Here is a 17,391-nt window from a genome sequence, read left to right on the forward strand (position 1 = left end):
AATGGTCAACCAGCAAATGTTGTGGTTGAGCTACTCCATCTATTGTAGGTTGCAGAATTGAAGGACAATAAGCTCCTCTTTATGTAGATGTGATTGCCATTGTGCCAATCACTCCAACATAGTTAAAATGTTGAAATTAAAAACTTATAGGCAAATTAGGCACTCGTACAGTAGGCAGTATTGGCCCCCTTTTCCCATTCCCTTTCAACACCACAACATTCACCACCATTTCCATACCGTGGAAAAAAAAGACGGCAGCGAATGTGCGCGTATCTTACAGGCCTGGCCTACATTTCTTGAGTGTCATTTAGCGTATTCCACGGAAATGTGGAAATATTCAGCATTTTGAATGTTGCTAACAAAATGTTACATTGTGCGCATTCAGGAGGTGCGGCAGCTTGTGTTCACTGCACTTACAATTGGTTTCCCTCTTTCCCTGTCTCTCATTCGTCCGCTAGTTTACATATTTTGCAGAAATCACACCAGCTTAGTTCCAAGTTTCACCAACATCAAATACACTCACATCCATACAGATTCAGCTAGCTGCTGTCCACTTCCTACATGTCCTGGAGCGTTTAGACAGTGGGCCAGTTCCTAGTCTTTTGTAGCGTCCCTGGGGGATTTCCAGGACATGAGTACAGAGATTTGTAGTTCTAAGAAATGCTGCAACAACACATCCACCTGACAGTCCTTTATGAGAGAGGTATCTGGTTTAGGTCCAGGGAGGACACGCCGCTATGTGTCCGTCATATGTAGTACTCCTTCATGTTGTCCCTGACTGAGTTGTGGAGGTGCAGCTCTGCCCGGTAAGCTGTTTCCATGCTGTGTCTGTGCTCCTTCTCCTTGATGCTGGCGCTCCTCTGGGCCTGCCGGTGCTGGTACAGGAAGCGCGTTACCACTGCCAGCACACACACAGTAATGAAGACCACCGCTGTGACCACACCTGAGGAGCAGCCAAGGCAGCTGTATTAGTAGATCAGTGGTGAACAGTGTCAACACCAATATGGGTCAGTTTCAAGTGCAAATAATCTGCATGGGCATCTTGGCTTATTCTAGATCTCAGCTGAGAAAAATATATATTTCATTAAACTGCAGAAACAGGCTTCCCTGTTATGAAAGCATACACAAATACTGTTTAAATTATCATGATTAACTTAATTTCAATTCCATGGTTTAAAAACATAATTGCACAAGTATCAATAATTATGTGAATGAGTGGGAACTAAGGAGACAGAGACAGCGAGGCATCAGGAAGAAGAATGAAGACGGAGGCAGACGGAGACAGAGACAAATAACAGACAGCTGGGACTCATTTTAAATTAACACCAGAACAATAAATTAGCACAAAAGAGAGAGGAAAACAGACCTACTATTACAGCAGAATCATTCTGGGTATCGTTACCACGCTGCTCCTTATCTTTATTTGCCGTTGCAGCTTGATCTGGAGAAGGAGAAGTGAGAAACAGGCAAATTCATTAACTTTCAGTAATTAGTGAATGAGCCGTGCCGCCAGCGGATGTTGTTTTCAATGGGGTGTTAGCTCCACAAGATAAGCCATTTCGTGTAACTGCCAAAACAATGATAAACAAAACTTCCATTACACTGGAAGGTATCAGTTCATTGTTGTTTCAACTCGTTCCTGAATTATGCCTGAAATGTAATAATGACGCATAAAGCTGTAGGCGAGTCTGCGAACATCCGTAATCGAGTCAGAGCTCTGCAGCGTGCCGCTACGTGGGACAAACAACTGTGTGGTGGAGGAAGCTGGATAAAGGATGTATCAAGGAATTCATTTATTTGTTCATTCCGAGTTCATCCAACAAGCCGCCTGTAAAGTGAGTTTGGCAGTGATCAGTGTCCGAAATTAACTTTTTGGCTCACCTGCCAAGGGCTGGTAAATTTAAAAAAATGACATGCCAAGAATAATTTTTAATGGTAAAAATAACGAATATACATTTTTTATAGAAATGTCACCTTACCCGTTTTCAATACTCTTTAGAAACAGGTACTGTGTGAAACATTCAATAAAAATAAAAGATTCATTTAGATTTTAAAACTTTCTCTTTTCACTTTTTGCCTTGTCCTTCATTTTTTCTTTTTGTTAAATTTCAACTAACCTTTGACCTGTTAACCAACCAGATAGTGGACAAACAGGAGGAAAAATGCGCACAATTTCAGTGCAGTGTTGCCAACTGTCTTCCAATGAAAGTAGCTACCAGCTGCTCAAAAAGTCACTAGAAGTCACCAGTTGATGTCGCACTAATTTGCATATGAATGTGTTTACTACAACCCAGAGAAGCAACATTGCAAGAGGCATCTGAAAAGTCGCTAAATCCTAAATCTAGTAACAAAGTTGCCATGTTGGCAACAGCGGTTTAGTTGCTACTGCAACTTTCTGTAGAGCCAGCATAACAAGCAGCCAATCAGAGCCATGGTTTTGCTTTTATTTGATTGGCTTACGGTCAGAGAAAGTGTACGGTGGTCAGCAGGGACAAAGTTTGAGAACAGACAAAAACCAAAGACTGCATATAACAGACATGAAAATGTTGTCTCAAACAGTTACTGGCAAGTGTGGCAGGTGGATTGATTTATCCACCAAGACCACTGACACTTTACAGATGTTAATTTCGGACCCTGGCAATGACCATAACCCAGCAGAGTGTGTGAGTGTGTTACCTAGCAGAGTGTGTGAGGTGGTGGAGTCTGCAAGCGCCCCGCAATTTGACTGGACCAGTGGACCGCGGATGGTGACCAGTGAGCTTCCTCGATTCAGCAGCGCCGCTTTCAGAGGAGCCACATGATTGAACTGGACCGAGGATAGGCAGCCAATGAAACCCTTTGATCCGGCTTGCATTACTTCCTCATTGAAATTCTCCCTTCCTACAGACAGACAGACAGACAGACAGACAGACAGACAGACAGATAGATAGATAGATAGATAGATGGATAGATAGATAGATAGATAGATAGATAGATAGATAGTGGTTATGTCAAATGTCAATTATTTCAAACAAATAATTTTGACATCTGCATCCTCATTTACAAGCATGGGAAAGTGAGTTGTTATAAGCAAGCTTGTGCTGTTTAGAGACTCTCTCTTTTTTGCTAGCAACCTGGAGCACATAACACCAAATGAATAGTGGATTAGATTGAAGTTTCAACCCTCTTCCATCCTCTGCTGCATAAAAGATCTTTCTATAGCCACAGCAGTGAGCAAGATAACAGGAATTATCCCTGGGTATTGACGGTCAAGTCTTTATTCTTTTGAAGCATAATAGATTTGTGAACATGCACAAATTGGGATCTACAATTGAAGTAAAGAATGGAAGAGAAGCACTTGTGGGAAATGACAACTCAGGAAATGTACCTCTCCAGGGTGATAATGTGTTGGAATCACAAAGGCACTCAAGCAATTTCTCAGGAAAAGCTTAACGCCATGAGACGACTTACCAATGACTTTGCCCAATGTCAAGGATCTGATTAAGATCAACTCTGCATCAGATGACAGGGTGTACTTTCTGTGGATGTCCTGGTCGATCTGGTTGAGTGGAAAGTAATCAAATAATAAGCCGGTTACAAGAAATCTAAACCAAGGCAGTAGCGCATTTCAATACATTATAGATTGAGTATTATGTTCTTGACCGCTTCATACAAATGGCATCTGCCCACGACTAGCTTTTAAGTGCTTCGGTTCTTCCACTTCCGCGCTAATACACTGGCACAGATGCATTGCTCAACTTGATATACATCAGACAATCTAGCACTGAACTATCGTTGACTCACGAGGTACAGATGCAAACATATTGAAGAAACACTTGTACTGATGCGTTCAAGAGCCTGTAGGACTTTCATTAGGTGCCACATCTGAAATACCTGTGGTAACTTACCCAAAGGTAATCGCTCGTGTTCTAATTCCCCTGGCAAACTCTACTCTAGACTAACTTATCCTCCTGAGCCAACTTACTCAGGCCAACAAACTCTACTCTAGACTAAAAAAAATCCTCCTGAGCCAACTTATTCAGAGCCACGTTTATATAGCGCTCTAATTTTCTGGAGAGCGATTCCCTCAATATTTCCCCTCTCAGGATCTCTCCCATGGGAAGAATCCCCCGAACCCTCAACCCATCCAGCAGAGAGTCTGGTCTCTTGTGTGGGGATCCTGTTTGTGATGCCAACTGATGAATAAAACTGAAATAAAGACTATTTCGCCATCATCCAATTCAGTGCTCTCTTTAACGATACATGCAGCATGGAGAGAAGTGCACAGCAAGACTGGTACAATTCTTATATGGACAAGGCCAAACATTTCCTAGACAATGCGTTTGCTAGACAAGGCAACATCTCAAGATCACACCACTGTCACAGGAATCTCAAGATCGCAACACTCTCATAGGAATGTACAGCACTTGTCCTTTCTGAGGACACATACACAAAGCAGGTGTCCCAGCCTAAAGCAAAGAGATACAGCAACAATGCAACATTTCTCCAGTTAACTGATCCTGTTGACGCTAGTTTTGACTGCTGTATATTGTTTGATTCATTAAGATGAGAGTTAGGTAGAAACAAAATATTCCCCTACATGTTCTTCATAAGTTCCACACTGCATGATTTCATATTTATCAATAAACTTGTCAGCAACTCTACTCAGCCAGCTAAAATGGCACCACAGTGTAAAGTACAAAAGTAATTCAAGTTGTCCATGTGGATGTAATATCAGTATGAATAATTAAGTCAATGTACACAATTAGATACAGTGTATATAGAGGGAATGGATGAATAAATAGATAAAGAAATATGTGGATAATACATTTTATTTACTGTTTTTTTTGTCAGGTTTGCTTTCAGTGGGTAAAGGCCTGCACTGCAACCAATATACCACTCTCAAGATCTGATAATCGTCTTATGAGTTGTTGTTTTTTAAAGCAACTTCAGTCTAGTTAAACCTGTTTTAATGGCCGCAGAACATTGCAGAAATTGCTGATTCACAATCGCAGGATTTTAAAAATCCACCACAGAATTTTACATTTTTACAGCAGACTCCTGCTCCTCTTGCTTTGTTGAGGATGTAATAAAAGTGCATCTTAGCAGTAATGTTAATTGTTAAGTTGTAGTAGTGAGATATTATTGGTGATTTCACTTTAAATTGCATTGCCATCACAGCTGGCTAGTATGGAACTAGGACTAAGCCAGTTTTCAGTTGTTTGGGCTTTATTTACCCAAGGAATTTTGTTTATTTTTGCAGTAGTATGCAGTAGTAGTTTATCCTGTACTGCCCCCCCCCCATCCCCCCCATATCTACATATAGGACATTATGTGTCCATCACTCACCTGTACATAGACGTCTTTGCCCTCTCGGTGGATTCTGATGCGGTGGAGGCGTCCGTCTGCCAGGCTGCTGAGGCTGGGGCTGAACACATCTGGGTTTCTGTCCATCTGGAGACGGTACCAGATCTGCAGACTCCCTGGACACAAAGCAAGGCAAACAGTGTGAACAACCGTGCAGTGCTGGCCTCGAACGGGACCGCTGTGGAAATCCCCACCTGAGCCTTTTAGGATGTCTTAGAATCTGTATTGCCATGCTGTGTTGCTGCTATTCAACTGCCAATTGCACCTGAGAGACCATCTCAGACGCTGATCGATTTAAAAGCCGCAGACTCGAGTCCAGCCCGCTGAAACAAAAACTGCGTCTTACCTTACACGTATTAGAACTTTGATTTCAAATACGGTTACATCACGCTGCAATCCAGAATAACAGAGAAGAATGCACCTATTGACTGGAAAGAGTTGGCGTCTTCTTTATAAATAGACTTCTCTATCTAAACTTCTCCAGTCGCCTTTTGAGATATATAAATATTTATCCCAAAGCTCTTTGCTCCCGTACTGAATATGTCAATATGCGCTCAGTGTTACTCCCACACACACACACCACCAGATCAAAGAGTCAGAAAGCTTTGCATTATCAAGTGGAGTTGGGTCAATATTACAATTCCAGCTCTGTTGGTGAAGGGCTTTGAGTTGTGTTTCAGCAAGTCCTGAGAGTGCCTCCGTGGATGGAGATTAACGTGGATGAAGTGTCCCGTCGATCCTTCAATATTTACAGAGACCCGAGTCACTCGTGCATTCTGATTAAACACAAAAGAGCATGAAAGGGCACTGACTCAGGGAAACATAGAGGTATCACTCAACACGATGCTCAGAGGCTCGGATACAGCCTGAGGGCTGTCGGCTTAAAGGTCTGAGGTTAGCGATCCAGAGCGTTCAAGGCTCTCATGTGGCAGAGGCTGAATAGGCTTAGACGCATCGCTGTACCTCCGCTATCTGTTGACAGGCGCAGCCTTTGCTTCAATCTGGGAGGGGGGTGGTGGTTGGAAAAATAACCCTAATATGGGAAATGGAGTGTGAATGGATTATGATTTGATCCTTTTTTTTCCCCCCAAGGAATTGCATTTTCTGTTTTTTTTCTTCTTCAAATTGAAAGCTGTCCCAGGCGACAGTTGGTTCTTCTCATCTCTGTTTAATATGGGGTGATTGGGATTGGCACAACTTGGAATCCTCTCGAAACCTACTTACTGCTGTTGTCAGACAAAAGCAGCGTATCCGACAAAAGTATGTTTTTCAGGAATGAAGAAAAGAAGGCTTAGTTGTTGTTTTTTTCATCAGTGCACATGAATATTTTAAAACGTACCGTGTTTTTCTTTTTGACGAGCCTCAAGGGCCAACGGGTCAAAAAACTCATAAATGACCATGTAAACTTAAGGTAAGAACGATTTGTAAGGAAAAGAAAAACGCTGAAATTGCAGTTACATGTTTTTTTCTGCAATGCCAGCATTACGCCATAATACTGTTGGAATACCTCACTTATACCCTATAGTCACTCTCCATTACTATATCATATTCTCTATTATAAAGATATTTGATAGTGCTTATAAGCCAGAAAAGTTGGCCTGGGAGACTAATTTCAGGTGCAGGGAGAGTTACACTCACACACACTGTAGCCGACTTTAATACCTAGTTTTAGTCACTGAGCTGCTCAGCTGGAAAAAGGGTTTTTGTTCCATGACCGTTCATCCAGTGTACCTCAAAAACCTTCAAATCAAAGCGGACAGTCTGCACTTTGACCTCACACTTATTATGTCGCCCCACATCACTGTCATTGTGAACTAGTGAACCGAAACACTCAGGGCTTAATATGTCAAACAATACGTTGCCGTCCAAATATTTATGGCGCTCACTGTAAACCGGTTCAGATTTGTTGTCAAGAGCCAAATTCAGCCAGGGCAACTGGAAGTGACACACTTCATTCCTTATGAATTAATTCCTAATTTTGTACGAATCAACTGTGTTCTTTAGTGAGCAGTATATAATGAAGTGAAAGTTGTATTATTGTGAAAAATGTAAATTAAATCTTCACTCGTTAGCTGCGGTTTTAATCTCCCACACTCCTCTTTGTATGCCAATTCAGCGATGTCACTTACTTCTGGGTTGCTCATCTATTAGTTTACATGGACTGCTGCGATATGCTGCCATATAGTGATTTATATAGCGTTACATACAACTTACAAGCTCTTAAACAGCGCACCAGCGTGCATAAGAACAGATGCTGCTGCTGTAGTTTGTGTATTTGTTGACTAATATTTCTCCTCACTGCCAAATGTCAAAGCCGTGTGTGCGTACCGTTCCTGGCCAGGACGACGGCGATGTACTGCTGGCTGAAGGTGCTGACAGTCAGCAGCATGGCCGGACTCTGGGAGGTGAGGAAGCTGAAGGCCACGTTCTCTCTGGCTCTGCTGGTGTCTCTGGAAACACTGGAGGCCTGGGAGCTCCTGTTCTGCATCACCGAGAAGGGCTCCTGGAAGGTGTAGGTCACCGAGGATTCTCTGTCGAAGGACACCGACACCTCTGCACGCGCGGGGACACACAGAAAGCCACTTCAGCACAGTGACACTCTCTTAGAACTGTATTTTTTTATTTTATGTTAAAGCAATATTTCACTTGGTTTTAACATGGGGAGTTATTCGGGACTTGACCGCCATGAAAACCAGAATATAAACTACTCACCCATGTTAAAACTAAGTGGACTATTGCTTTAAGCCCATTTCTCTAATCTCTAGGTTACTGCCCAGCCATTGCTTATCATTAACTTTTTTTTCAGAATAGTCCTTGGCTTATAAATGAATAATACTGAAAACAGAAATAGTCTGCTTCACCAAGAGGTGACATTTGTTGTTTAATCGTACAGCTTTCAGTGTGAAAAAAAACAACCTTCAATGACATATATAGCTTTGAAAATCTGAGCTGCCACCATACTAACGTGCAACTGAATAAGTGTATGTAGCGACTACATTTTACTCCTGGAATTTCAGAAAGTTTAACTCCTGAGCCGAGAGAGACATTACGCATTTCACTCGGCAGGCGATGGGATCAAAGGGAGAGTCTATTGTATTTCATACTGGTGACATATCTGATAGGCCCTCTACCACAATAATAGAACTCCAGATGAGTGTGAAAGTGAAAGCTTGATCCTTCCAGACAGACCAGAGACTGCGAAGCAGCCGTAATCTGTCATCTGCTCCGCTCCTACTTTGATCACCTCCTCATATTGAATCTAAATTCCACTTTTTGAATATCGCTAATCTTAACACCCTCCTTTCAAGAGGCGGCGAGCGTTGCGACACACCAACCTGAACATCATATTCTCTTTTATTATACATAGTCGCTCACCGCGTCCCCCTTCGGTGAATGCGATGCAATTCTGTTTTTGTGAGCGTTTTTCTGACGAACTGAACTTAATTGAAAATGCTTTTTGCTGAGGAACATCTTGTAATCACAAAACTGCACCACATATACTCATAACAAAGGAATACAGCGTTCAAATTATTCAAATTCAAATGATGCTGAATGAACCTCAGAGTGAACAGGAACGCCGTCACATCTAGGAGGGATTGGAAAGTACAGAAATAATAGTCACAGAATGCTTAACACAAGACAGGTGCAGCTGCTCATTTACTACAACTAGGGAAATGTGAGACTATGCTGACCCCAGTGGTCTCCTTTCCTCATTTGTCAGCCTAGAAAAGTTGACTGCAGCTGAACCTTGCCCAGCAGCATTCATTAATTCAATGTCTTTACCCGCTTGTTCCTGTTCAGGGCCACGAGGGGGCGGAGCCTATCCCAGCATGCATCAGGTGGAAGGCGGGGAAACGCGCTGGACAGGTCGCGAGTTCATCACAACGCTATCACAGAAAAACTCACATCGATGGGCAATTTAGAGTCTCCGATCCACCTGACCCAGGAGGAAACCCAGGAGAACATCATGCAAACTCAATTCATCTGAGACGGAGCAAACAAGCGATTGGCTACAGTATTTCAAATCAGCAAGATTTCCACGCTTCCTTGTTTCCCAACCGATGCGATTATGTTTCATAAACAGCGGTTCCGCCTCGCAACTGCAAAACGGACAAGAACTTGATTACAGCCGTTCATAATTTCCCAGTTCTCTTCAACTTTTTCAAAGCCTGCAGGAATAACAGTCTCAAAAACAATGCTTGGAGGCTGCATCCATCATTGGTGCCAATTAGGGATGCAAATTTTAAGTAATTTCCTTAATCGATCATCAGCCACGTTAATGACGAATTGATCAATTGATCTATATATAAAAAACTTATGACATAGAAAATAGAAAATAGGCCTTTAACAAGTTAATCAACAAAGCAAGATTCAAAAGATTAACCTTAATGACTAAACATGCAGGGCAGGCATAGCAAAACAGACATTTTTTCTATGAATGAAAAGGGAAAATTTACACCATGTGTTGGAAAACGATTTCAGAAAAAAAACAAAAAAAAAACAATAGCATATCCTACATTGTCGGTTAATATATGCTTGATTGATCAAATTCTTAATGGTGATTAATCGATCCTCAATTAATCATTAACATCCCTAGTGTCAATAGTGAGCACTGAAGCACTGTTTATTTTTTATTTAATGCTGTCTAATTAGTGCTTGCTAGTTATATTAAAAATGATTTAGTGATAGGCAATACAAAAGCAGCCAAAAATAGATGCTTTGCCTTTTAAAAACTTTGTAGCTGCAGACCAATACATAGATGCAACTGGAGCCTCTCACACCGCACAGTGAGAGCACCGTAACATGGTGATGTGGTTGCCTGTCATCCGAACACAGAGTACGTTAACCAACACCCACCTTCTTTACAGGCCGGCCCCCCGTATGCGGACTGGGAGCAGTCGCAGACGTAGCCGCTGCTCTTCTCGATGCACCTCCCTCTGTTGTGGCAGAGGCTGCTGGAGCCGCTGCAGTAGCCGGGGCAACCGGAGCTCACCCCCGGCGTCAGCTTGGCCCTCTCCTCCAGGTCGAAGGTCACGCCGTTGACGCTCAAAGTCCTGATGCAGCCCAGGAAGCCTCTCTGCCGGGACGCCGTTCCCCCTGGGAGAAGGACGGCCGTTAGTCCGCCCCTAACGCCCACCACTGTGCTACGCAGCATCTATAACTACTTTATAATCATAATTCCCTTCAAGGCTGATGGGGATTTACGACAAGCCTTCATTTAATTCCAGTAAGCATCTAAGGCGACTCTGGGAGCACTCGAGTGTGTGAGGCCTCATTAAAACTAAATATACAAAGTTATAGAATAATATGGATTAGGATAAAGTGTTGAGTTGATCATAATCTAGTCATTCAGTAGCACTTTAGATTACAGCCTTTTACTGTAATTACTGTGTAACTAGACAGTAACAAAATGTAGTTAAATTCAACACAGCTCTATTGCTACCATTATTAATGTAGTAGCAATGGCATCAGTGTGTCAAGTCCATATTATTTACAGTATTTGTTAGTTGAATATGGTTTCACTTTTAGAAAAACTATTGCAAAAATAGTGTTCAGCCTTTTCCTTTCTCACAGTGTTTTTTTGATAATTCCACATTTAACATGCAGTATTTTGTCACTGCTTACTGACACAGTAATGAAGAAGGGAGGTAGCTTTAATGTAAATACTTAAAAGTACTACTGTGTTACACAATATATAAATAATAGTATTTATACTCATAATCCCCTGTGAAGCACATGAGGATTAATAGCAGCCATTCATTACGGTGTGCTACACTTTAATACACTCATTCCATTTATTACATATGAAAAACTAGTCTTCACTTAATGACAGAATCTTTGAAGTGGCTGCCTAAAATATAGTCATTTCCACTAAAGTTAAAACAATGATACAGCACTTCTTAGATCCATAGTGGTTAAAGTGGTTAACTGCTTTCATTTGTCATTTCATTCTTCTACCAAATGATTTCTTAACAAAGTAAATGGCCCATTAAGTGCAGGAATATTGTCAACCCACTTCAAGAAAGACTTTTTAAATTATATCTCTGTCTCTCCTACAGTGGCGGTACATTATTAAGCAGACACACTGAAAAACCAGTGGGGGAAACAAGGTTGTTGGAGAAATGTGAAGAGTGTGGTGATGCTGCCCACCCAGAGCTATAACAGGAACGCGATATAATAAATCAGCTGTTCCGAGTGGCTTAATTAAATCCCTGCCTCTGGTGGGGGGTTCGGTGAGGCGGAGGCCAGGCCTACCCACAAACAGCTGGCTGTTGAGCCGCAGGCGGAGGTGTCCGTCAGCCGGAGCCTCCAGGAAGCGGAGGGGAAGCTGGTCCACCTGCAGGGACGCCTCCTTCACGTTGCGCTCCGCCCTCACGTAGTGCCACTGCCTGTCGTTCAGGGGAACGTGGGACTTCACGGCCAGGACCACCGGACCGTTCCCCACGTCGAAGGAGAAAGTCACCGCCGAGGGAGCTGGGAGGGCGGCGGGGGGCACAGACATGACATGTCGGGTCAGATTCAACGCGATACTCGTTTTTTTATGTTGTACTATATCATCCCTCGGCGACGCAATGTGATACAATGATGCTGGGAAAGCTTGATGACCTGAATGGATTTATGAGGGGGCTCGGCTGACGGCTCGTCAATATTTCACAAAGTCTCTCGGCTACAGGAACCTGCGGTAATACATTATGGCTCCAAATATCCTGAGAAAAAGTGAGAACTTCTTCCTTTTTACAAGGCTTACAATGACTCGTTGCACAATAACTGTAAAGGGTGATACAAATTCGGTATACATTAACCATATTATTCATTATTTAACCTCATTTTGTTTAAAACATATTGTATTCCACAACCTCACATATTTTTAACACCTATGATAAATACACTTATCTACTTCTGCCTTAAATACCTCTCTGGTGACTGGAAATGCACTCCATGCATATTAAAACTGCTGAGAGGAAGATACAAGCTGGTGTCCCTGAATTGTTTTATATAATCTAGGATGCTCAAACACTACAGTGTATTGCTTCATTCAGCAGATGGTGCTTACATATAAGTAAATCGCTATTTATAGCAATAAATAGCTTGATTTGTCTGAAACGCCATTAAATCACTCAGTAATGTTTAATTCATAGCTTCCCTGGATACCTGGTGTGTGCTGCAGTGACACAATATAATTCTTTTTTGATCAATTGTTACTTACTATATTCATCTCTTCTATATCCTCCTTATCGAGGATCTCAACTTCATTACACAGTTGGTAGGGAAATTATCCTCTGCTTTTAAGGCCTTGTATGACAGCTTGATCATATTGCTGTTCACTGTGTCATTAGGATTACATCATGCTGTGCACAACTGACAGCTACATTCTTGGGAAATTTAATTGTCAACTATAGCTAGCATTTCCATCTGAAAAAAAAGAAGCAAAAACATCACTGCCAGCTTTTGTGTGGGTGTTCACATGTATGGAAGTATATGGCTGTTCTTTTTTTGCTATTTATTGTGAACATGCCCATGTCCTTGTCCTTTTCAATCCTATTTCAAGTAATTTGTGCATGCTCTGCAGGTCTCTTATTACGGTTAGCAGATCTGGAATGTTCACTCACTGCTGAGCTCCACTCTGATGAAGTCCTTGAGGCCGAGGTTCTCCAGAAACACTCCTGAAGGAGCGCTGGTCTTGAAGTAGAAGGAGATGTCAGAGCCGAGCTCTGCCTGCAGGGTGGGGAAGTGGAGGTAGGACGACTCTTGGTAGAAAGAAGCTGCATTCCAGATGGATTCTGAAAGAAAAGAAAAGGAAAGGAAGGAGGTAAGAGGAGGAGGTAAAGTGGAGGTAGGATGACTCTTGGTAGAAAGAAGCTGCATTCCAGATGGATTCTGAAAGAAAAGAAAAGGAAAGGAAGGAGGTAAGAGGAGGAGCTAAAGTGGAGGTTGGACGATTCTTGGCAGATAAATTCTGAAAGAAAAGAAAAGGAAAAGAAGGAGGTAAGAGAAGGAGGTAAGTGGAGGTATGGCGATTCTTGATAGAAGAGGCTGCGTTCAAGATAGACTGACAGAAAAGAAAAGAAAAGAAAAGAAACAGAAGGAGGTAAAGTGGAGGTACGCTGATTGGTAGGAGGCTGCACTCCATATAGGCTCTGAAAGAAAAGAAAAGGAAAGGAAGGAGGTAAGAGAAGGAGGTAAAGTGGAGGTTGGACGATTCTTGGCAGATAAATTCTGACAGAAAAGAAAAGAAAAGAAAAGAAACAGAAGGAGGTAAAGTGGAGGTACGCTGATTGGTAGGAGGCTGCACTCCATATAGGCTCTGAAAGAAAAGAAAAGGAAAGGAAGGAGGTAAGAGGAGGAGGTAAAGTGGAGGTTGGACGATTCTTGGCAGATAAATTCTGACAGAAAAGAAAAGAAAAGAAACAGAAGGAGGTAAAGTGGAGGTACGCTGATTGGTAGGAGGCTGCACTCCATATAGGCTCTGAAAGAAAAGAAAAGGAAAGGAAGGATATAAGAGGAAGAGGAAAAGTGGAGGTAGGATGATTCTTGATAGAACAAGGACTCTGAAAGAAAAGGAAAGAAAGGAGGTAAGAGGAGGAGGTAAAGAGGTAAACAGGGCTCTATTTGCTTAACCATTCATCTAGTCGCCTTTGCATGCACGTGCTCAGCCAATCAGGAGGAGCCTACTCAACTTTATGAGCCGGTTGCTCAGCATCCAATTTTCTTCAGCGCCTGAAGACGACAACATTGCCGAGGACGGCATCACCTGAACACTTCACAAGTGCTGAGATGTGCCCCATGCTGGTTACTGTTGTTGATTCCCTGTGCATACTACTTTGAGTGCTTCAGAGCTGATGACAGTGAGGCAGGCTGAGGCGACGCCCCTATTGGGCTGGCAGCCTCTCGTCTATCTCTGCCCAGGTGGCGACATGCTCTTAAGTTGTTCAAGCTCAAGGCAGTGAGGTCATCAAGCTTCGCCCCCTAAGTCAACAGAGCCATGTTAGAGGCCGAAGCCTGTGTGAAATAGAAGGATAGTTACGTATTGTAATTGCCTTATATAGGGCGAGGCCTCATAGAGTTGAGTAGGCTCGTCCTGATTGGCTGAGCACGTGCATGCAAATTTCAGCGCCCTGAGGCGACTAGATGGGGGGTTAAGCCAATAGAGCCCTGTTAGCCGGCTCCGCCTGTGGTCATAGAAGTAGAGTTACATAATAGAGTTAAGTATATATTGTTAGTGATCCTCATCATCCTCCTTATGCCCAGAAGCATGTGATAGGCCTCTAAGTCAAGAGGCATGTAAAGGGTTGAGAGAAAGAGAGGAAAAGAAAAGGCAAAAAAAAGTAGGCTAGAGTCCACATAGCCAGTTGACACGGTAAAAGAACAGAGAAGTTTATCTAATATTTTAGTGTCATCTAAATCACGGCTAAACACACAATTAGTTCCAGTGAATGAAATACAATTTAAAAAAATGAAAGAAGACATAATTAGTGAACGGCAGCTGAAAATCTGTGATAAGCAGGTGACAGGACTGGACTCTCACAGCCATGAGGGGAAAAAAGGATGAGTTGAAAGGTAAACAGAGCATTTGAACATGTTTTGTCTCAGATCAACTTCAAGCGTAGGAACCAAGCCAGCCATCTGCAGCCGAAGCCCATACTGTAGCTCCGAAACTGAAGTGATCACCTACTGTCTCCATAACAACGCAGAGGACCGACTCGATAGACGGCCTCGGATCCTGTTCTGTTGGTGTCTCCAATCACAATCTGGCTCACTGGCAGGTGGTCTTTATAGGAGAGGATTCCCGTGTCATTAGCCCTGTAACGGAAAAAAAAAGGAGAGCCCTCTCACTTTCAGGGTCCAGATAAAGGAATCCATTCCTCTGCATTAACTGGAACGCAGAGTAAACACATTAAAAGGGGAGCAATCTATCACAATCCAGACAACTGCCTCTGGAAATATGCAAATGAAGCTCCCCAATGCGGAATCCCAGGGCAGGCTCGCTGAGGTGAAGATTAACATACAGTATACAGAGATTTAGAAAGTGTAACGTACCAAATTGTAATAGGGTCTTTATTCAATGTTTGGATCTTCATTTGGTGCTGGAAAATTCGGATTAGTTTGATTATAATTCTAATATATGTACATACTGTATTGAACCATTTCTCAGCAAATACTGGCATATGAAAATTGCAGGTTTTATGGTCAGAGGAAATTCAGCAACATGTGATTTATAACTACCACACAAACATAGCACATAATTGTCACCAAAAATTAGAGTGAGGAAATTATATTTTCATCCAAAAACTTTCTAGATGCAAATTTTGAACGTACGTAGATGCAGATAGATGCAAAATCTGGACACCCAACAGAATACCGTGCTTGTTTTTTAATGCACTGTGAGTAGTGATTACTGTGAATTAAAGAGCCACATGTAACATTTTGGTGGTTCATGAGTATTCATTTTGGACTTGAAATAACTTCATTTCCACATGATTATGCGCACTTCTATCTCCACTCTTACTTCATTTCCACAGTTTGGAATTGCAGGAATAGCTTATGTTGCCGTATTAATTTTGTATTTGTATGTGTTTGCGTTATGTACCATGCATCCGTGTCAGCGTCGCAGTTGCAGAAGTAGTTCATGTCCATGCAGTTCTCCTCCAGGCTGCAGGAGCACTGCTGAACTCCAGGCAGGAAGCCTCCCCAGTAGGTCCGCCTCTCTCCTCCCTGGTCCAGCCACCAGGACAGCGGGGTACCATCTGCACCGACACACACAGCGAGACAGTCAGAGAGGGCTGCGGCAGCCTGTGTGCCTGCCAGTGCCAGAGCCCAAGTGGGTCAAGGTCATGGATTATATTTGGAGCATTGTGATTTTTTGCTCCATTGGTTTTATCTTCAAAGGTGCAAAGATGTATGCGAAAGCACATCGAAAAACACAAACAGATGCCGCGAACGAAAAAGCCCATGCATCTGTATGAGCAGGGTGTACGTGACACATTAAAAACTCATTGATATCTTATTACATTTCAGTGGGTCGTATCTAGGCATCTCTAGCAATATGTACCAAGAGCATATCAATGGTATCTACACTGCATAAAATCACTGGCATCTACAACACTGTGTTTAAAGATAATCCTCTTCCTGCTGCTCACAGAAAGTCATCCATGCCTTACTCAGGCGCCCGCTAATTGCCTTGAGGGTCATTTTTGTAGAGCAAGCAGGGTGAGTGTAATCAGAGCTATGGGTGGCCTGTCTGTTGGCATCCCATGACATGGTGTCTGTCAGTGTCAATGAGGCCTCAGCGATGCCACTCAGGCAGGACTCATTACCTCCAGTGTGCCTAAGTGGTCCGGCTTCAGTCATCTGTCACACAACGTGACCCTGCATTAGAGGTAGTGCAAGCTAGCAGGGAACAGGACCTCGGCTCACTTAGCTACACCGCGCCATGCATAATCAAGTGTCACGTGCTGCGATGCTTTCTTCCCACCCAGCATACATTAAAGTTGCACTAGACGAGATTTTTATGTAAAAACGCAGCTCGGTATAAATCACAAAGCTGGGCCGGCGACAGAGAAAAGCGACCCATCTCCGCTAATTGAGACGCTGTAGAATCACCACATTGGCACAAATGAAATTCTGGTGTCGGGTATGGTCACTGGTGGGAAATCTGCACGCACACAAGTGACAAATTGAAAATTGAGAGCGAAACACAAACTTTCTTCGGTCATCGACGTTAGATCTTTCATCTCTCTCGCCCCTTTGGTATCCTTTGGTATAAAGCGTCACAGGATTTCTGGGTATTGAAGTTCAAACAGTTTTCAAACCTCTCACTGCAGCTACCTAGACCTTGCCTGATATCAGACAGAATTGTCAACTTGTTACACTCCATTTCCATCTTCAGTCTGACATTGCCTCCACTCTAACCGATTTCCGTGGGGGAGGGGGATTCGATTTTCCCTAACCAATCACTAGAGACCAAAGTATCCGCAACGTAATTTTAAGTCGACACTTATGCGTACCATGACAACACCAGAGACGGTTCAGAAAGTATAGAGCATC

The 17,391-nt window shown here is 42.8% G+C and overlaps 1 protein-coding gene across 1 annotated transcript in view; it reads right to left on the reverse strand.

Moving 5' to 3' along the window:
* Positions 1–746: 746 nt before the first annotated feature.
* The window catches only part of LOC139924703 (contactin-associated protein-like 5), a 58,430-nt gene continuing 41,785 nt past the window's right edge, over positions 747–17,391 (reverse strand). The window contains exons 14-24 of the mRNA XM_071915815.2: positions 15,935–16,091; positions 15,020–15,147; positions 12,957–13,127; positions 11,602–11,820; positions 10,204–10,443; positions 7,675–7,899; positions 5,329–5,462; positions 3,451–3,538; positions 2,677–2,880; positions 1,367–1,441; positions 747–943 (exon numbers count right to left, since the gene is read on the reverse strand). Coding sequence (XP_071771916.1) covers positions 747–943; positions 1,367–1,441; positions 2,677–2,880; positions 3,451–3,538; positions 5,329–5,462; positions 7,675–7,899; positions 10,204–10,443; positions 11,602–11,820; positions 12,957–13,127; positions 15,020–15,147; positions 15,935–16,091 — 1,838 coding nt within the window. The remainder of the gene's footprint in view (positions 944–1,366; positions 1,442–2,676; positions 2,881–3,450; positions 3,539–5,328; positions 5,463–7,674; positions 7,900–10,203; positions 10,444–11,601; positions 11,821–12,956; positions 13,128–15,019; positions 15,148–15,934; positions 16,092–17,391) is intronic.

This window comes from Centroberyx gerrardi, chromosome 10, assembly GCF_048128805.1.
Source record: "Centroberyx gerrardi isolate f3 chromosome 10, fCenGer3.hap1.cur.20231027, whole genome shotgun sequence".
Classification (NCBI taxonomy): domain Eukaryota; kingdom Metazoa; phylum Chordata; class Actinopteri; order Beryciformes; family Berycidae; genus Centroberyx; species Centroberyx gerrardi.